Here is a 21,586-nt window from a genome sequence, read left to right as displayed (position 1 = left end):
GCATCTTTAATAAACAAGTAATTTTATGTGGGGAAAAAAAGGAAAGGGGGGAAAGAGGATGAAAAGATTAAGATTTGAAAAAACAACCAAAAAGAAGAAGAATAGTTTGAAAAATAAGTATAATATTAGAAAGCAACAGAAGAGGGGAATACAGAAGAGAGAATTAGAAGTAGAGAGGCAAGGGGGTAAAAAAGGGAGGGAGAAGAAGAGAGAGAACAAGGAAAGGAAAAGAAGTTATAAAGGACAGAAACAAGATGTAGAGAAACAGGGCCTATTTAGAGATAACAGGTGAAAATTTAATTGAAAAAGGGATTCTGCAAAGGTACATAAGATAGTACTGTTATATTAGAAATAGAAATAATTTTTAGAAAATATGAAACGATGTACAATTAAAATGATGGATAAAATAGTTATTGTAATCTAGTGAAATGTTTGTTAATAAATAAATGAAATAAAATGAATGAGGGAATTGAATTAGGAAAGGATGGAAACATTTTAATTATTTAAAAATATAAGTGAAGAGAAATAGGGGGAAAATTAATTATGGAAAACTTATGTTCCCAAGGAAGTATGAAATTTAATTGAAAAAGAAATGTTAAAGATGTTAAGATTTTAATGAATATTAATGATAGAACTGAATTGAGTGTCTTAATTACATATATTTATAATCTCTTTTTAAGAATATAGTGTGTATTTTAAGAATATACCAAGCAGAATTCGATTGGAAGTTATGTATTATATTGAATGTTATAACCTTAAGGTATACATTGAAGCTAAAATAAGAGTTGAATGGATCAAATTAAAAGATATAAAGGTGTCATACTCCAATTAGTAATTACAGGAGATAATTTGTTTAATGAGAAAAGATAATATGAAATTGAAACAGGACAGACAAAAGTATAAATATAATGATTTGAATTGAGATGAGATAATCAAAATAAAATTGAGAAAATTAAGAGGAGAAAAGCTATGTAGAAAATGTAAAACAGTAATAAGATATGGAACAGAACATAAAAGTGAGCATGAAATTGAGTTGTGTCTGTATGAAGAAGTGTAACCCGGACCAAGCTATTTTCAAAAAAAGATGTTTTATTTGTATTATTATTATTTTTGTGAAAACCCAAATAAAATTTTCAAAAAAAAAAAAAAAAAAAAAAGAAGGACGGCCAGCAGCTGAGTATGTGAGGGAGTTCCGGAGGTTGGCTGGGAAGTTCCGCTCCTGGCCTGAATGTTTGTTAATCAGGGAATTCAGAACTGGTTTAGATTGAGGATTATGACAGGCATATTTGTACTGAGGCATTCTGTAGCACCTGACAGACTGGTACAAGATGGTGGTAGAGCTAGATGTAGGGTTGAAGGAGTTTAGGACTAAACCAGAGGCTCCCCGGAAACATAACATGGGAAGCCCCAACATGATAGCAGGAAGGAGTGACCCAGGAGGTGTCACAACTAATGTTAGGGGCCGATCGACCATAAGGTGTTTTTGGTGTAACATCATCGGCCACAGGGCGTAAGAATGTCTATCACTTACCACAGGGAGTATGAAACAGACAGCAAAGGCTCCTGCTGGGGCTGTGACACAAACCCGATATTTTGGAAAAGGGGCTGTCAGCAGTGAACAGTCGCAAGGGCTCATGCAGAAGGTGACAACAGAATCTTCATCAACTCAAGAGAAGAAACAATATAATGATAAGAAACAACCTTGTGTCGTTTCGGGTCTGCACAACAGTGGTGAAGACAACTAGGAGGGTACCATGGTAAGCGATCCTGTTAGACCATTTGTGATACCAGGGAAAGTACATCGTTCAGGCAGATGCTAGCAATGTGGCTGTGGGGGCTGTTTTACTACAAGAGAATGAACAAGGGTTATTACAGCCCCGTGCTTATACATCACGAAAGTTCACTGCTACAGAGAGGGAATGGGCCATTTGGGGGAAAGAGGCATTTGCAGTCAAATGGGCGTTAAGCACATGGAGACATCTGTTAGGAGGGGTAAAGAAAGAATTTGAAGTATGGACTGATCATAAAAACCTAGAGGCTTTGAAAAAAATGAAAAAAACTGAGAAAGTTGTCCCCCAAACAAGTGAGATGGTCTCTATACTTCAAACGTTTTAACTTTCAATTTGTGGGTTTCAAAAAGAGTGATGGAAGTACACTCTAAAAGGACAGTATCAGGAGTCACTAAAACAATGCGGAAAATTTAAATCGCCATTCCCCCTTTTTTTTAAAAAAAAGTCAACCCCAAAGCAAATGCAGCAGCTGAGAGGGAAACTAAGAGCAGCTGCTCATGCCAATTGAAAGCCTGGTTGTGCTGCCAAAAGCCATTAACCCTTCCAATGCTATTATTCTATGTTCTCTATGTTCTATATTGGGTGCTTCACAGCAGAAACAATACAGCTGGCTGGACTACACATGCATTAAATTCATGGCCTGTGTGATCAAGCTGCATCATTGTCCACTTCTGTATCTTTCCCCCCAGGAAGAAACAAGAAGTAGCCAACACTGCAGCAGCTATAAAAGGTCTTGGGGAACTCCAGGAAGTATTAGCTGATCACAGAGGTGTTACTTAATACTCTTTATAATGAAAATGTTTGTAATCTTGTCCTTCCTGAAGGGGTTAATATGATTGATGGATTTCCCTGCCCTAATCCTGTCAGTTTCTGTTGTTTATTGTCTTGATTCAGTGTGTATCGGCTGCATTCCAGCTGCAACTGTTAAGTGGTTCTTGTTAAGTGGTCTGCCCGGAGCTATTAACTGAAGGGAGAGAGAGAGAAAAACCTCTCTTGCACTTTATTTTTAGCCAGTTCTCCGAACTGCATAAGCAATTAACTAATGATCCTGGAGAACTGGTGAGAACTGGCTGAATCCCACCTGTGGCTTTGCCAGTTAGATGGGACTGTAGCTGGAGGGGACCCAGCTCACTTTAATAACTGAACCAGTAGAGATGAGAATGGGAAATCATAAAGAGACTCTGAGTTTTATAGTGGTGCAAGAGATGGAGAGGCCCCTCCTACTTCAACTGTCTTGGCTGCAGAAATGGAACCCTGAGGTGAATTGGAGGAGGGTTTCTTTTTAAGATTCAGCAGAAAGTGGCCAAGGAAGAGGAAAAGATCCAAAAAATGGGGGTAGGATTCTACTGGATCGCACCGGTTCAATAGAACTGGTTGTTAGGGTTCCCAGTAGTTCAGAGAAACGATAAATCTGGCCTCTGGCTGGCCCCACACCTCTCAACCCACTTCTCCGCTCCCTGCCCAGTCAGTCCCTATCGCACATGCACAACATTGTGCGCATATGCGACATGCCTGCAGCCTGCTTTCACCTGCCAGGCCAGCCATTGCTGCCTGCCTTTCGCTGTGGCAGAGCGAAGAGCTTGCAAGTCCCTTTGGAAATGGCTCCTGGGCAGCAGAGCAACAGCCCAGTTGAATCCTGTTTCTCTCTGCTGCCCAGGAGCCATTTCCAAAGGGAGGGGGACTTGCAAGCTCTTCGCTCTGCCGGGAGAGGCTCTTCCAGCGAGAGCACGTGACAGAAGCAGCCCGGAGCTGACACGAGCCTCTCCACTGATCTGCCTGCTCACAGGTAAGCCTGCTGTCAGCTTTGGAATCTTTATTCATTGCTGCTGCCACATAGCTTGAGAAAGTGGGAGGGGGTGATTTTTATTGAGTAGCTCTAAGTAGACAAAATAGAATTCTTTTGTTAGTTCAAGGTCATAGAGTGTGGTGCAGAAGAAAAAAGGAATTTACTTTGGGATTGGTTCATGTGATGTGATGATGATGAGTAAAAAGCAGATGGTTTGTAGTTTGGGACATTGTGGGAAGTCTGGGAAACTTTTAGTTTCAAAATTCCACAGATGTGCCTGGTGCTATTCTAATCAAGGTACTTTTGAGATTATGCTTGTCTTGGAGTTACTGATTGGAATGGAGGTTCCCTGGAATGCTGACATTATTTCAAAACTATAACAACTATCAGCACTCCAAAGAGGGGTTGCTGAACCCAAGGACTGATTCCAGGAATGGATCAGTACGAAGAATCAGCAAAGATGGAAGGTGAGAGAGAAGGGGCTTGGGGGGCGCTCCCTAAGAAGATGCTCCGGAGAGTTATAAACACAGCACAAAAAGTCATCAGTTGCTCTCTTTCTTCTTTGGAAGAGATTGCAAAGACCAGACTCCTCTCTAGAACACTAAAAATCTCCACAGACCATTCTCATCCTGGACATTCATATTTTGATCTGTTACTATCAGGGAAGCGTTATAGGTGTCTTAAAATGTGGACTAATAGATTGAGAAACAGTTTCTTTTCCAAGGTAATAATTATCTTGAATCAAACAGCACATTTGTGATTTAGTCCTATTATTATTATTATTATTATTATTATTATTATTATTATTATTATTATTATTATTATTATTATTATTATTATTATTATTATTATTATTATTATTATTATTATTTTAATTTTTAAAACTCTGTAGTGTGATTGTGATGTGGAGTTTGGGGCACTGTGCTGGAGTAGCTTTCAAATTTCATTGTATTCATGCAATGAATAACAATAAAGGAATGCAATAACAATAAAGGTATTCTGTTCTATTCTATTCTATTCTATTCTATTCTATTCTATTCTATTCTATTCTATTCTATTCTATTCTCCAGAAGATGAGCTGAATCCCCCAGCCCCCCTTCAGAGGAGGTAATGCAGGCCTTGAGGCATGCAGAAGAGAGACAAGATTTAGAAGCCCGGCCCAAAGGATCAGACTCATGGGGGAGTTGTCAGACGGGACCAGAAGAAACGCTGCCGGAACAAATCTCTTTCTCAAGCCCTCGACATACTGCAAGGGAGACAGATTGCACGTATGGAGCCCCAATTGCATCAGATGCCTCCCAAGATGGCAGCCAGAGGATTACATCCTGAAGCTAATCATTGGCAGGAATCTCACAACAGCTCCAGCAGCTAAAGCTGGAAAGTTATGCCTCAAAGCCACAAACTATCCAGGCAAGCTGGAGCATAATGCAGCCCACGTTTCCCTTCCCCAGTTTAAGGAGGGAATTCACTCTGGTATCAGTTGGAGATGGCCAGCGAAGCAGCCCAGCCTGGCAGGATCGAATTTCAAGGGAGAGACGAGAGATGCAAACTAAAATGGGGATGTTATGAACTCCCAGTCCACCCCCTCCCCCAACCAGAAAGGAGATTACCCCCTGCAGAGAGTATCCCTCCAGGGTGGGGATTTTATCCTAGCCAAGGCTGGATCCAGTGCCAGTGGATGCCAGCACCAGCAACGCCCTGGGCCCAAACAGAATCAGCAATCCCTTCCCAACAAAGGGGCACAGGCAGCAGGTGGCAGCCACCCCACCCCGCTTCCCTCATGCAAGGAATAAGGCAAGAACCGGCCTCTTCATGGCAGGCCCCTAATCAACCCCCACTCGGAGCAACCCTGGAAAGGCCCTTCTTTCAGAGAGCCCCAACCCAGCCAGGCCTCAGAAGAACCTTTCAAAGTAGGTACATGCCTTGTCAGGCTCCTTTCATTCCGGCTCAGCCTGCGGTTGCCAGGGTGATACCACCTCCCCCCGCCAGACCAGACCAGACCAGACCAGATGCTGTTCAAGGTGACTTTTGACGGACGGCATGAACATTTCGCTTATTTCCTCACTCGAATCTGGTCTCACAGAGACCAATTTGGAGGCCAATATGCAAGAGAGCGCGATCCGGTCACTGCAATAACAGATGGGATGAATGAGGGGGATGCTTCTGACTGGGTGGCCCAACTCCATTACAAACAGGCCCCAGAGCTACAAGATGTCAATGCTTTTATTCATTTGTTGAGATTCAGATTTGAGAATCCAGAAAGAGTGGGGGGAAATGAGGACAAATTAATGGAAATGAAACAGGGCAAGCGACCCATATCAGACTTTGTTTGGGACTTTAGAAGGGTCGCAAGCCACCTCATGGACTGGCCTGAAAGAATCATCCTGCACTGTTTCAAAAATGCCATTGACCCAGAAGTAAAAAAGGCCTGAAACATTAGAGGCATACCTGAAATGCTACAATCGTGGTATGCGACTGCCCTCAAATTAGACCGTGACATCAATCAACAAAAAAGACCCCTACCTGAAGGCCAGACATCTGTTGACCAGACCTGCTGAAGCTGCTCCCACCCAACCCACCATATCATATGATCACAGAACCGGTTGTTAAAAAATTGGAATCCCACCCCTGGTCAACATGACTTTCTTTAATAAATGCTTACTTGGATGGACTTTGTCTTGGAGTTCTGAATTGTATGGAGGGTTTACTTGGAATGCTGACAGGCAGGAAAAGAAGCAACCAAGGAGAAATCCAACCGAGAACTAAGGAGGAATTTCCTAACAGCAAAAACAACGAACTAGTGGAATGGCTTCCCTTCAGAAGTCGCGGTTGCCCTATCTGAATCTAAAATAACCTGAACTAAAATCTGGAGAAATCACAAAATCTAAAATAACTTGAACTACATGTCAACAGTCCGACTAGTGAAGCAAACTATTCTCAGAAGAATAGTTTGAAGACTACCAACAGAAGTAGGCACTCTCAGGAACTTTGTACTCCCAAAAGCAAAACTTTATTTGATACACCATTTCCATACTGAAGAATCAAAACCAGCTCTGGTTTTCTCTGTGCAGGGCTTGCATGGTTCTCCTTCTCCCCACCCCTGGTCTTCACATTGTCCCATTAGGAATCATCCTTTTGTTCTGAGAATAGTTTGCTTCTTTGTCAGACACCGAGAGCAAATGGCCTTCATGGGTTCTTGGTTCTTACAGTCTGTCCCATCCTAAATATGCCTCAAAGATAAATGTAGAAATTCTTAGAGATTCTTGTTTCTTATCATATTTTCTCTACAATTAAGACTTGGTCTCAGTAAGATAATGAAGCACTTGGGGAAAAAGATGCAAGCCAAGAGACCAGCCCCAGAGGCCAAGATGGAGAAGATCTCCACGGCCACCATGGACTTCCCTTTGGTGCTCAGGTAGGTGGGGATGAAAGTGATCCAAACACTCCAAAAGACCAACATGCTAAAAGCTGTCAGGCAATTTCCTAGCCAGAAAGGCCACTGTGAAACTCACAAGGGTCAGGAAACCCAGATAGGCCAGGACAGCGTAAAACATTGAAGCTGAGCCTTCGTTACATTTCAGGATGGCCTCTCCTACAAAGGAATGGAAATCCATGTTGGGAAATGGAGGGGAGGTTACTAGCCAAATGGCACAAAGAATTGCTTGGACCAGGGGACAGGCTATCACAATGGAGTTGGTCAGTGGTTTTCCTAAGAGCTTCCTTGACTTGTTCCCTGGCTTGGTTGCCATAAAGGCCAGAACCACCATGACAGTTTTTGCCAAGATAGAGGAAACTGCAAGGGAAAAGAGAATGGCAAAGGTTGTTTGTCGGAAGAGACAGGTGAGCTTCTTGGGTCGACCAATGAAGAGGAAAGAGCAGAGGAAGCAGAGCAGGAGGGAGACCAGGAGGAGGTAGGAGAGATCTCGGTTGTTGGCCTTGACGATCGGTGTGTGACGGTACTTGAAAAAAATTGCCAGGACCACAGATGTGATCATGGAGAGAGAAAGAGCCAGAGAAACTAAAGTGTATCCCAGAGTCTCTTGATAGGAGAGGAAGTGGATTTTCTTGGCAATGCAGTCATCCCTGTCCTTGTTGGCATATTGGTCTTCTGGACACGGGTCACAGCGAGCTGCGTCTGAAATAAAGAATATTTGTCTAAGTATTGCAGCTGTACCTGCCAGGAACAAGGTCTCTCTCCCACAAACTATCTCAGGTATGACTCCTTTCTTTAGAGGCAACCTCAAAACAGAATTGGTAGAAGTATAGCTTATGGTGCACCAGAAAATATATATGTTCTTTAATTCAGAATGAATCAGGTGATGCATGGTTCATAGATAAGGATTAGTTGACTTCCAGTGATCTTCTAAGTTGGCTGTTAAGGTTAGGGTTAGAGGTTTTTGCTTTCCCATTGTAATATCAATATATCCAACAGCCGCAAACCCTGCTGTTTGATTTTTGTCTACATCACTTATGCTCAATCTTAACAAACCCATTCGTCCCTGATATTGTATGGAAGTGGGAAAGAGAGCAGGAACTTATTAATTCCTGCCCCAGTTGTGCATTAAATGGTGTGAGTGTAGGTCTGCTCAATTCTTGTTCCTCAAGAGTAGGGAATCAAGAGAGTTTTCCAAAAATGAGGAAAAAAAATTAATGCTATGATTAAGCGAAGAGCTTCCTTAAGTGACTGTTCACTTAATCATAATTTTGTTTGTCATTTTTGGTACATTTGACATGTTACCAATACTAATTTTTTCACAGGAAATCTTCAGAATAAGAACCAAAATTCTCTTACTCCCACACTCTGAATATACCAGATGTGTATTTCCAGAAGGGACCCTAATGATTTGCAGCTGTGTTACTTGCTGGCAGAAGAAGTGGAAATAGATTTGACCCGAAGCAGATGCAGGGGGGGCTCCGGATGGAGCAAGCCATCCCCCCCACACTTCCAAGAGGCCCCTAAGGCTCCGAAGGGATGAGTGATGGCAAGACCCAAATCCACTGCCTGTTTTCGATGTGGGAAAGAGGGCCACCGGATTGCGGACTGCAGGGTCAAGCTGGATCCAAAGGGGGCGCAGAGAGGAGGGAGGAAATCTGAAAATCCCCCAGCCAAGCCTCGCGAAACCGCGCTAAAGACGGGGGAGGTTGTAGAGGTCGCCCCTCCGGCAGGGGAGGAGCTGGGACCTCCGACCTTCCATGAAGAGAGTGAATCCGACTCGGAAGACAACTTCCTGGTAAGTCCAAATAAGGGCCCCATGACCATTCCAGTAAAATTAAGGGTACCCACTTCAGGGGAGATGTTAGCCTTGCTAGACTCTGGGTACACGAGATGTGTAATTAACATAAAAGTAGTTGAGGAGATGGGCATCAGACTGAGAACTTTAGAAACACCCATAGCCTTTTGCCAATTGGATGGATCAGTGGCGGGGGGTTGCCCTGCACGCTTCATAACGTAACCCCTAGAGATGACCATGGGGGAGCATAAAGAGTCTTTGTGTTTTATTGTGGCCCCTGGAATGGAGCAACCGTTAATACTAGGATTGCCCGGGCTCCGCAAGTGGAATCCCCATGTGAACTGGAGGAAAGGGTTGTTGCGCATACGCACCAATCAGCGACTGGAAGGGGAGGGGCAATCCCAGCAGAAGCTTCAGAATCTGGTTGAGCTAGCCTCCACAGGTACCGAAACCTTGGAGGGGGAGGAAAAAATTCCGAAAGAATATTGGGACTTAAAAGAAGTGTTCAGCGAAAAGGTGTCAGATGAGCTTCCCCCTCATCGGTCAATAGATTGTAGTATTGAAATTCTGCCTGTGGTGACGGTCCCGAAACTGAAGCTATATTCGATGACACCACGGGAATTCGAAGAGCTGAGATTGTTTATCGATAAAAATTTGAAATGTGGTTTCATCCAACCCGCTAGACCTCGGGTAGCGGCCCCAGTGTTGTTCCGTGAAAAGAAAGATGGCTCCAAGCATTTGGTAGTGGACTATAGAAACCTGAACGCAATTTCCGTGGAAAACGTGTACCCCCTCCCCCTGATGAAGGACATGTTAGCCCACCTGGCTAAAGGAAAATTTTTCATGAAATTGGACTTGAGAGAAGCATATTACCGAATCCGAATTAAAGAAGGGGATGAGTGGAAAACCACTTTTAATTGCCCGATGGGTTGTTTCCAGTTCAATGTTCCCCCCTTTGGCCTACAGGGGGCTCCAGCCGTATTCATTCAGATGATCAATCAGGTGCTACACGAACATTTATACAAGGGGTTTTTGGTTTACCTTGATGACATCCTTATCTACACAGAAACTTGGGATGAACGTGTGAGACTGGTGCGTTCAGTGCTGCAGAAATTGTGAGCCGCTAAATTGTATGCTAAACTGTCCAAATGTGAGTTCCATCAAGAGAAAATTGACTACTTGGGGTATCTCATTTCGCATGAGGGCATTGAAATGGATCCAGGGAAGGTACGGGCTGTGTTGGAGTGGGCCCCCCGCGCACCCGAAAACAACTTCAAAGCTTCTTAGGATTTGCCAACTTTTACCAGGAATTCATCCCGTCTTTTGCTAAGATAGCAATGCCTATCACCAATCTCTTAAAAACTAAAGGGAGGCAAAACCAAAGCCTAGTAAACCGCCGGAGTGGTCCATGGAATGCCAAGCCACCTTTGAAAAGCTGAAGCGACTGTTCGCTGCAGAACCAGTGCTAAAGCACCCGGACATGGATGCCCCATTCGTGATCCAAGCCGATGCAAGTGATGTGGCAGTTGGAGCAGTCTTACTTCAAATCAATGAAAAGGGAACTTTACAACCCTGCGCCTACACTTCCCGTAAACTGACTGAAACCGAAAGAAGGTGGGCCGTCTGGGAAAAGGAAGCTTTTGCAGTTCGCTGGGCTCTATTGACATGGAGACATTTCTTGGAAGGAACAAAACACCCGTTTGAGGTATGGACTGACCATAAGAATTTGGAGGCCTTAAAAACGCCTCGGAAACTGTATCCTAAACAAGTTCGATGGGCCCAGTATTTTAAGCGGTTCAACTTTTCACTGAAGTACATCCCGGGGGGGAGGAATTTTATGGCGGATGCTTTATCTAGACTGCCTCAATATAACAGTGTTCGGCAGGAAGTGATACGGCCGATTGTTTCAACCAAACAGCTAGCCGCCCCGGTGGTCACTAGAGCGCAAAAGAAGAAGCAAGAAGCAGATTTGTCGAGTGATTTGATGGCGCAATTAAAGGAAGCCCTAAAACTGGATGAGTGGTTCCTGGCGCATTTGAATAACTGTACAGTTAGAGATGGTTTGGCCTGGATGGGAGCGAAGCTGTATGTACCAGAGACATTGAGAAGCCAAATATTGCAACAGGCCCATGACTCTAAAGCGGCTGGTCACTTTGGATTCATGAAGACCTTACACCTCATTAAGCGACAATTCTGGTGGCCTACGTTGAAAAAGGACATTGAGACTTATGTGGCTAACTGCTCAGTTTGCGCCTCAGCAAAAAGGCCTCCTGGTAAGCCAGCAGGGCTGTTACAAAATGTGGCCAGGCCAACAGCTCTTTGGAAGGAAATCTCTATGGATTTTATAGTAGAGTTACCCGAGAGCACTGGACACACGGTTATTTGGGTAGTAACTGATTTGTTTTCCAAACAAGCACATTTCATACCTTGCTCTAAGATTCCCTCGGCAAAATCGTTGGCTAAACTATTCATACTACATATCTATAGACTGCATGGCGTTCCCGAACGTATAATTTCTGACCGTGGGGTTCAATTCACCTCAAACTTTTGGAGGGAATTCCTGAAGTTAATAGGCTCCACCCAGGAATTCAGCTCCGCCCACCATCCCCAAACCTATGGGGCCTGTGAGAGAACTAACGCAGTGTTAGAACAATACCTCAGATGTTACATAAATTATCAACAGGATAATTTGGCTGACTTACTGCCATTTGCCAAGGTGGCATACAACAATTCTGTCCATAGTAGTACTGGGTTCATCCCCTTTAAAGTGGTGTCGGGACAAGACTTTATACCCATAACTGAGCTACCTTGTGAAAGACCTAACATCCAGTCGCTAGACGAATGGATATCTCAACTCCAACTTAACTGGCCAGTTGCCTGTAAAGCATTAGATGACGCACATCAATCTCATAAGAAGTTTGCAGATAAAAAGAGAACTCCACAGAAGTCCTATCAAGTGGGTGACAAAGTTTTCCTGTCCACCAAATACTTACAAACCACTCAAAAGTCAAAGAAACTTGGTCCTAAATATGTAGGTCCTTTCACGATTGAACGGATCGTAAATCCTGTGACCGTCCAATTGACACTACCAAAAACTCTTCGACGAATTCATCCGGTTTTCCATGTTAGTTTGTTGAAACCTGAACACACTTCTGGTCTGAGACCAACCCAGACTGATCCTCCTATACCATTGCTGATTGAAGGTGAACAACATTTTGAAGTTAAAGAAATTTTGGACTCTCGAAAGTGGAGGGGTCGCCTCCAAAACCTCGTAGCTTGGAAACATTTCCCTTCTTCCCAAGCTGAGTGGGTCAATGAGAAGGATGTTAGAGCCTCTAAGCTGGTCAAAGACTTTCGCACAAAATATCCTGACAAACCCTAGAAATGTATTTGATTGGTAATCAGTATCTTTTATGTTTTTCTTTTCTCTCTTGCAGGACTAATGTCTTTTTTCTAGGAGGGCTGAATGTCAGCCTTCAAGATCTTCTGCTACTGCTTTGCATCTTTTAGCTGCCATACGTAATGGGGGGAGGAGGGGGGAATTGTCTGGGAAGAGAGCTGGAGGTGTTACATTCTTGTGTTGTGTAAATGAGGAGGGGGGGAGTATAAATTCCTGCTTTTAGGTTTCTATTTCTCGCTTAGCTTTCTTCCCTTTGCGCAGCTGCAAATCTTTATCAAAATATGCCAAGGTCAATGGACAGAGGCCTCATCACCACCTGAAGATGTCCACATGATCATATCCAGAACTTTTAATTGGAAGAATCTTTTGAACTTTGGGGGGTGGGAACAATTCCATCACTTTGTATATGTGGTCTGCGCACCTAATTTCTCAGATTCAGAATTTTACCTGATGCTACCAGTTCATTTTTCAGTAAAAGAATTCTTTTCTCTAATCTATGGAGTCTAAGTATTTCTTTCTTGGACTTTGAATGGAGCACAGACTGACATTCCCCTCCATTTCCCAACTTGGACTATCACTCGTTGATAGGGGAAAACATCTTGGAATGTAACAAAGGCTCAGCTTCCATGTTTTACACTGTCCTTTCCTACCTGGGATTCCTGGCCCTGGTCAGTTTCTCTGTGGCCTTTCTGGCTAGGAAATTGCTTGACAGCTTTAACAAAGCCAAGTTTGTTACTTTCAGCATGCTGGTCTTTTGCAGTGTTTGGGTCAGTTTCCTCCCCACCTACCTGAGCACCAAAAGAAAATCCATGGTGGCCATGGAGATCTTCTCCATCTTGGCCTCTGGGGCTGGTCTCTTGGCTTGCATCTTTTTCCCCAAATGCTACATTATTCTACTTAAGCTCCATCTGAATTGTAGAGAGAGTATGATAAGAAATAAGAATCTCTAACAGATGTACACATTGGAAACATTTAAATTTTCTTTTGAGGCATGTTTAGTATCTCATGGCTTTTCTAAACGTGGTAACAGAGAAAGTCAACATGTCCATTGAATAATGTGTGCTATAACTGGTTATAATAAGAGTCAATTGTTTGAAATGGGCAGATATAGAAATTGAATGAATAAGGAAATGTAATAATGTAAATAAACCCGTCTTCCAGTTGTCCACACTGAATCCCAAGTGCCCTATGTAGAAAGAAAGCTTGCTGTTAAACATCTTTGATCTTTGGGCATTCAGACGCTCCACAACTCAATCTCATCCTGTTGAATAAATTGAAGCTTTACAAACACCTACTATAACTAATATCTGCTTTTTGAAGGGGAGATGAAAGTCCAAAAAGACTTTTGCAGTCCTAAGCAAGTCAATGCAATGTCATGCAGGATCAAAGAAGGAAAGTTCCTAGTACTGGGGGAACCAATCATCCACTGCTGCTGCTGATTTTGCTAGCATTAAAACTGAGTTTCTTTCTCCATCAGACTTCAGGCACTGGGACAAAGCCTTGACAGCATTCCTTGCTCAATGGTTGGGTGTATAATTGAATATTATCAGGATACTTTACCTTGAAATGAGAAGGCTCTATTAAGATATCTTAAAAATTAGGGATTTGGGCTCAATTTCTCCCCTGTCAACATTGAAGGAACAAAGAGCACCCGTTTGAGGTATGGACTGACCATAAAGAATTTGGAGGCCTTAAAAACGCCTCGGAAACTGTATCCTAAACAAGTTCGATGGGCCCAGTATTTTAAGCGGTTCAACTTTTCACTGAAGTACATCCCGGGGGAGGAATTTTATGGCGGATGCTTTATCTAGACTGCCTCAATATAACAGTGTTCGGCAGGAAGTGATACGGCCGATTGTTTCAACCAAACAGCTAGCCGCCCGGTGGTCACTAGAGCGCAAAAGAAGAAGCAAGAAGCAGATTTGTCGAGTGATTTGATGGCGCAATTAAAGGAAGCCCTAAAACTGGATGAGTGGTTCCTGGCGCATTTGAATAACTGTACAGTTAGAGATGGTTTGGCCTGGATGGGAGAGAAGCTGTATGTACCAGAGACATTGAGAAGCCAAATATTGCAACAGGCCCATGACTCTAAAGCGGCTGGTCACTTTGGATTCATGAAGAGACCTTACACCTCATTAAGCGACAATTCTGGTGGCCTACGTTGAAAAAGGACATTGAGACTTATGTGGCTAACTGCTCAGTTTGCGCCTCAGCAAAAAGGCCTCCTGGTAAGCCAGCAGGGCTGTTACAAAATGTGGCCAGGCCAACAGCTCCTTGGAAGGAAATCTCTATGGACTTTATAGTAGAGTTACCGAGAGCACTGGACACACGGTTATTTGGGTAGTAACTGATTTGTTTTCCAAACAAGCACATTTCATACCTTGCTCTAAGATTCCCTCGGCAAAATCGTTGGCTAAACTATTCATACTACATATCTATAGACTGCATGGCGTTCCCGAGCGTATAATTTCTGACCGTGGGGTTCAATTCACCTCAAACTTTTGGAGGGAATTCCTGAAGTTAATAGGCTCCACCCAGGAATTCAGCTCTCCCACCATCCCCCAAACCTATGGGGCCTGTGGAGAGAACTAACGCAGTGTTAGAACAATACCTCAGATGTTACATAAATTATCAACAGGATAATTTGGCTGACTTACTGCCATTTGCCAAGGTGGCATACAACAATTCTGTCCATAGTAGTACTGGGTTCATCCCCTTTAAAGTGGTGTCGGGACAAGACTTTATACCCATAACTGAGCTACCTTGTGAAAGACCTAACATCCAGTCGCTAGACGAATGGATATCTCAACTCCAACTTAACTGGCCAGTTGCCTGTAAAGCATTAGATGACGCACATCAATCTCATAAGAAGTTTGCAGATAAAAGAGAACTCCACAGAAGTCCTATCAAGTGGGTGACAAAGTTTTCCTGTCCACCAAATACTTACAAACCACTCAAAGTCAAAGAAACTTGGTCCTAAATATGTAGGTCCTTTCACGATTGAACGGATCGTAAATCCTGTGACCGTCCAATTGACACTACCAAAAACTCTTCGGCCGAATTCATCCGGTTTTCCATGTTAGTTTGTTGAAACCTGAACACACTTCTGGTCTGAGACCAACCCAGACTGATCCTCCTATACCATTGCTGATTGAAGGTGAACAACATTTTGAAGTTAAAGAAATTTTGGACTCTTGAAAGTGGAGGGTCGCCTCCAATACCTCGTAGCTTGGAAACATTTCCCTTCTTCCCAAGCTGAGTGGGTCAATGAGAAGGATGTTAGAGCCTCTAAGCTGGTCAAAGACTTTCGCACAAAATATCCTGACAAACCCTAGAAATGTATTTGATTGGTAATCAGTATCTTTTATGTTTTTCTTTTCTCTCTTGCAGGACTAACGTCTTTTTCTAGGAGGGCTGAATGTCAGCCTTCAAGATCTTCTGCTACTGCTTTGCATCTTTTAGCTGCCATACGTAATGGGGGAGGAGGGGGAATTGTCTGGGAAGAGAGCTGGAGGTGTTACATTCTTGTGTTGTGTAAATGAGGAGGGGAGTATAAATTCCTGCTTTTAGGTTTCTATTTCTCGCTTAGCTTTCTTCCCTTTGCGCAGCTGCAAATCTTTATCAAAATATGCCAAGGTCAATGGACAGAGGCCTCATCACCACCTGAAGATGTCCACATGATCATATCCAGAACTTTTAATTGGAAGAATCTTTTTGAACTTTGGGGGTGGGAACAATTCCATCACTTTGTATATGTGGTCTGCGCACCTAATTTCTCAGATTCAGAATTTTTACCTGATGCTACCAGTTCATTTTTCAGTAAAAGAATTCTTTTCTCTAATCTATGGAGTCTAAGTATTTCTTTCTTGGACTTTGAATGGAGCACAGACTGACATTCCCCTCCATTTCCCAACTTGGACTATCACTCGTTGATAGGGAAAACATCTTGGAATGTAACAAAGGCTCAGCTTCCATGTTTTACACTGTCCTTTCCTACCTGGGATTCCTGGCCCTGGTCAGTTTCTCTGTGGCCTTTCTGGCTAGGAAATTGCTTGACAGCTTTAACAAAGCCAAGTTTGTTACTTTCAGCATGCTGGTCTTTTGCAGTGTTTGGGTCAGTTTCCTCCCCACCTACCTGAGCACCAAAAGAAAATCCATGGTGGCCATGGAGATCTTCTCCATCTTGGCCTCTGGGGCTGGTCTCTTGGCTTGCATCTTTTTCCCCAAATGCTACATTATTCTACTTAAGCTCCATCTGAATTGTAGAGAGAGTATGATAAGAAATAAGAATCTCTAACAGATGTACACATTGGAAACATTTAAATTTTCTTTTGAGGCATGTTTAGTATCTCATGGCTTTTCTAAACGTGGTAACAGAGAAAGTCAACATGTCCATTGAATAATGTGTGCTATAACTGGTTATAATAAGAGTCAATTGTTTGAAATGGGCAGATATAGAAATTGAATGAATAAGGAAATGTAATAATGTAAATAAACCCGTCTTCCAGTTGTCCACACTGAATCCCAAGTGCCCTATGTAGAAAGAAAGCTTGCTGTTAAACATCTTTGATCTTTGGGCATTCAGACGCTCCACAACTCAATCTCATCCTGTTGAATAAATTGAAGCTTTACAAACACCTACTATAACTAATATCTGCTTTTTGAAGGGGAGATGAAAGTCCAAAAGACTTTTGCAGTCCTAAGCAAGTCAATGCAATGTCATGCAGGATCAAAGAAGGAAAGTTCCTAGTACTGGGGGAACCAATCATCCACTGCTGCTTGATTTTGCTAGCATTAAAACTGAGTTTCTTTCTCCATCAGACTTCAGGCACTGGGACAAAGCCTTGACAGCATTCCTTGCTCAATGGTTGGGTGTATAATTGAATATTATCAGGATACTTTACCTTGAAATGAGAAGGCCTCATTAAGATATCTTAAAAATTAGGGATTTGGGCTCAATGTCTCCCCTCCTGTCAACATTGAATGAAAGAGCTTCAGATAATGGAGAGAACCACCACATAACACCATGCACCTTTTCCTATTAACCCAGCCAGTCCAAAGGTTTACTATGGGTGATGGTTTCCTTCCCACACCAGTTCACAATTTTGAAGACATACTTCATAACACAAACACAGAAGACAAACTTTGTTGGCTTCAGCTAGTTATTACACAACCCTCTTGTAGAGTTTAAAGTAGTCTGAGATCCTCCTGACAATTTTTAAGTACTGTGGGAGAAGTTAGTTTCTAATTTCATCACCAGCTATGTTAATATTTACAAACCATTTATTCCATCCAATTGTTGGTATAATTGCCCAGACATACTAGGGTACAACTGATTGTCAAGTGCCACCATGCCCATGAACTTATACCACGGGTCTTCAAACTTGGCAAGTTTAAGACTTGTGGACTTCAACTCCCAGAATTCCTGAGCTAACATGACTGGAGGAGGAATTCTGGGAGTGGAAATCCACAAAGCCTTAAAGCTGTCAAGTTTGAAGACCCTGACTTCCACTATCCAAACAAATTAGGGAAGAAGCCAACCTCCATCTTGTGTGGATATGCTCAGTTTCACATAACTCAAGTACCCAACTTCACCTTGACTCTCAGCTGCATCTGATCTGTGGATTCACAACAGGAGACCCTCATTTTCTCCACCTGCTGTATGAAGAGTAGCTATTGCTCAGTAAATAGGACAATTGCTTTTCCATGCAATTATCAGAAGAACAGCAATTTCTAATATATCCCCTATGGATTTCTACACTAAAAAATCTTCCAAGATAAAACCTGCTTTAAATTAGATACTCCTGAGTTCTCCCAGTGCAGGCAGGACATGTCACCTTGCCTTGTGTTGCAAAGAGCCAACTTCAGGGTTTGGTGAGACTCAGCTGGTTTTAGCATCCTCTTTGGTCACAGACCATACACAGGTAAGAAGAAGCAGGCTTGCATATAAATTTGCCTTGGGCACAGGTGGCACAGATTATCTCTCTTGTGCTAACACTCTGCTGAGATTTCTAGTCCTCCTTGCGGTTCAACTTCTGCACAAAAAAAAAAACCCTTTTGATTTCTGATCTAGGAGGGAAGGTGAGAAAAATGATTGGACTGCCTCTCCTGCTGCTACTGCTGTTCTTGTGGCTCCTGCCTCCAACTATTGCTAAGAAGATGCAAACTGGTTGTGTGTTGACAAACACTTTACAGACTACGAGATACTATTACAGGCCTGGTAATTTCATTATTGGTGGGAATTTTCCCCTGGGAACTATACATAAATTGAACTTCCAATCCTTTCAAAAAGACCCATCTCTACTTCTGGAGAATATTTTGTAAGTTTTACCCAGAAGGGAAAGGTGTAACTAACTATTTGGTTTGCTTTGTATTCAGGGACTCTTTTCAGAAATACTTGTTCTAGTGATGTTTTTAATACCCTCTCATAGTTCAGATCTTTGTGCTTTTCTAAATAAAGAATCAAACTCATGAAATAGGCTAGAATTCTCCAAATTTCCAGAACTCTTGATCAGGAAGCTAATCAACCACCAAAAAAGGGAGGAAGGACAACATTTTAGAAACTCTGCTGGCCTTGTGAAAAAGTTGAATTACAATATCAATTTGGACAGAAACTCCTGATGCAAAACTCAAAGATGAGGTCAACTTCTTGTGTGGAAGAGTTGTAAAAAATCCATCCATCTTTGAATCAGGATTGCTCCTAAATCAGGGCCTTCGGGAAATGTATGCTGTCACCCCCCTACTGTAGTCTTATGCTCATCAAAGAAGAAATTAATTTATTAGGGTGGAAGAGGAGCAATTGGGAAGGATTACCATCACTGGAGCAAAGTGAAGAAGGAAGAGCTGATGGAGGGATATAAAATGATCCGGGATATGGAGAAACAGGATTTTCTCCTTTCTGTCAAGACCATTAATCAGGAAACAGCCTTAACAACAAAACAAACCCAATGGAATTTGGGACTTCCTGCTACAAAGAACATTTTTTAAAAGATACGACTCCACCAACACACACACTAGTGTAAAATTTCCCTAATGGTTTTCTCCCTGTAGGCTCATACCCAAGAACTACCAGCAGTTTCTGGCCTTGGTGTTTGCAGTCAGAGAGGTCAACAAGGATCTAGTTCTCCTCCCCAACATCACCCTGGGCTTCCACATCTATGGCAATTTTCACACTGAGACAGAGGTTTGCTTAAACAGCCTCTCCCTGTTCTCCCCCCGAGGCCAAACGGTTCCAGGTTACAAATGTGACAGGCAGGATCCTCTGCTCTCTGTCATCGGAGATCTCAACCCTAGATCCTCAAGGCAGATGGCCTCCATCTTCAGCATCTTCAAGGTCCCACAGGTAAGGGGTCTTTATTGGATACAGTACAGAGTACAAAAACAACTGAAGCACACCCAGAAGCCAAAGGTGGAAAACAAAGGTGTTTTGGGGACATATATTTATATTTTTGGGTCAAGATATGTTTTATAGAAGCCAAAAGTGATAGATGAGATCATTTTGAAATGTGGCACTTTCTAGGAGGAATTCCTTCTTAATCTCTTCTTCATAAGAATGTAGTGTAGTATAGTCTCTGTATTTATTTGATGTATGGCTCCCTTGGCGTCTGACATAATCCACATAATGATGACCCCTAAAATTTGATCTATCAAGAATCTCACTTTCTCCAGCTCGGGGTTGGCTTTGACTTCTCTCAGGGAGACAGAAGTGTTTATCCTTCCTTCATCCGGATTAATCCCAAGGAATTTCCCCAGTATGTGGGTTTAGTCCAGCTGCTCCTGCATTTCCAGTGGAACTGGGTTGGGCTGGTGGCCCCTGAAAATGTCGATGGAGAACGTTTCATCTCATCTCTGATGCCAATGCTGAAGGAGAAGGAGATCTGTTTGGCGTTCACCAAAATATTGAAATCGGATTTTCTTGCTACTTCAATGTTGAAATTATTTCATATTTTGGAGACTTGGTCTAAATCTAAAGTAATTGTTCTATTTGGAGACTCCAGTAGTATTAAAAATGTACAGATGGCAATCAGTATCCATGAACATTTCAGGAAGACATCATTTTGGAAAATTTGGATCATAACTTCTCATTGGAAACTTAGTGTATTAAGGAATCAAGACATCTTGAAAACAGTAAAGCCCTTTCATGGGGCTTTGCATTTTAGGCACCACACTGGGGATGTCTCAGAATTCAGCCATTTCTTCCTGTCTTTGGACCCCTTGAACCCACAGGGGGACGTCTTTCTCCCACTATGTTGGGAATGGATCTTTGGCTGCATGATGGACAAACCAGGCAGGATCCTTCCATAGGGGGGGGGAAACTATGTACAGGAAAGGAGAATTTACAGAATCTACCTTCTTATGTTTTTGAAACAAGCACGGAAGGTGAAAGTTACAATATCTACAATGCCGTTTATGCTGTGGCACATGCGTTGCATGCAATGCGTGGATCTGGAGGACAACCAACCATGATGGGGCTTGGAAAGGATATCTCAAGTATTCAGTCATGGCAGGTAATCTCAATGACTTTTTATCTAGTCCAGAGATCTCTAGGTAGGAAACTCCATATATGCATTTCTTGAATTACTCATTAAATATCTACATGCTATCAATGTATCTAAGAAGAGATGAAGACAGCAATTATTAAAAATAATTTTTGTAGAACCTCCTCATTTTCTCTCAGTCACTAGCTTAAATCCAATTTGTAAAAAGACACTCAATTTATTTTTTATTTATTTTTAAAAAGGTTTTTTTTATTGATTTTAACAACAAACAAAAACACAAACAACATAAGACATGACATAAAAACATCATTATTCTTCATATATTTACAGACAGTGCATCGGTTGGTTTATCACTCCTTTTTGTGCATCTATTTCATAACCATCATAGTAGTTATATTACATAGTAACTCATCTTATCAATCAACAATTGTATATCCTAATATTGTTATTAAACAATCATTTAACTGATTTTAGTAATTCATACTTAAACGAGATAACTATAATTTATTTAGCTTATCTTATTACGAATCATAAAATCATACCAAGTCTATCGTGAGAAATATTCTAAAAATGTTATCAAAGCCAAGAAAAAAAAAAAAAAAAAAAAATATATATATTCATTATTTCCTAAGTTTCTAAGCATTCTATTATTATATTGCATTATCTAACCATTGGTAAAAAGATCCCAAATTTCATAAAATTGTTTATCTTCTTGCTCTCTAATTTCAAATGTCAATCTACTCATTTCAGCACATTCCAATATTTTCTTAATGATTTCTTCCTCTAATGGTATTTTCTCACTTTTCCAATTTTTAGCAAATACAATCCTAGCCGCTGTTAATACATTTACAATCAGGTACTTTAAATTTTTATTAAATGTA

The 21,586-nt window shown here is 42.0% G+C and overlaps 3 protein-coding genes across 4 annotated transcripts in view; 2 read left to right on the top strand and 1 right to left on the bottom strand.

The window, feature by feature from the left end:
* LOC113430109 (vomeronasal type-2 receptor 26-like) overlaps positions 1-21,586 on the bottom strand; it is a 161,684-nt gene that overhangs the window by 26,710 nt on the left and 113,388 nt on the right. The window lies entirely within an intron of this gene.
* Positions 1-21,586, top strand: part of RPS28 (ribosomal protein S28) — a 197,842-nt gene that overhangs the window by 142,911 nt on the left and 33,345 nt on the right. The window lies entirely within an intron of this gene.
* The window catches only part of LOC148132642 (vomeronasal type-2 receptor 26-like), a 26,168-nt gene continuing 14,869 nt past the window's right edge, over positions 10,288-21,586 (top strand). The window contains exons 1-3 of the mRNA XM_087954505.1: positions 10,288-10,421; positions 19,258-19,549; positions 19,996-20,086. Coding sequence (XP_087810631.1) covers positions 10,288-10,421; positions 19,258-19,549; positions 19,996-20,086 — 517 coding nt within the window. The remainder of the gene's footprint in view (positions 10,422-19,257; positions 19,550-19,995; positions 20,087-21,586) is intronic.

This window comes from Notechis scutatus, chromosome 1 (genome assembly GCF_049901735.1).
Source record: "Notechis scutatus isolate UNSWTSFEM ecotype Mainland chromosome 1, rNotScu1.2, whole genome shotgun sequence".
Lineage (NCBI taxonomy): Eukaryota > Metazoa > Chordata > Lepidosauria > Squamata > Elapidae > Notechis > Notechis scutatus.
Note: the sequence above shows the minus strand (reverse complement) of the source record. Positions and strands in the feature narration are given on the sequence as shown.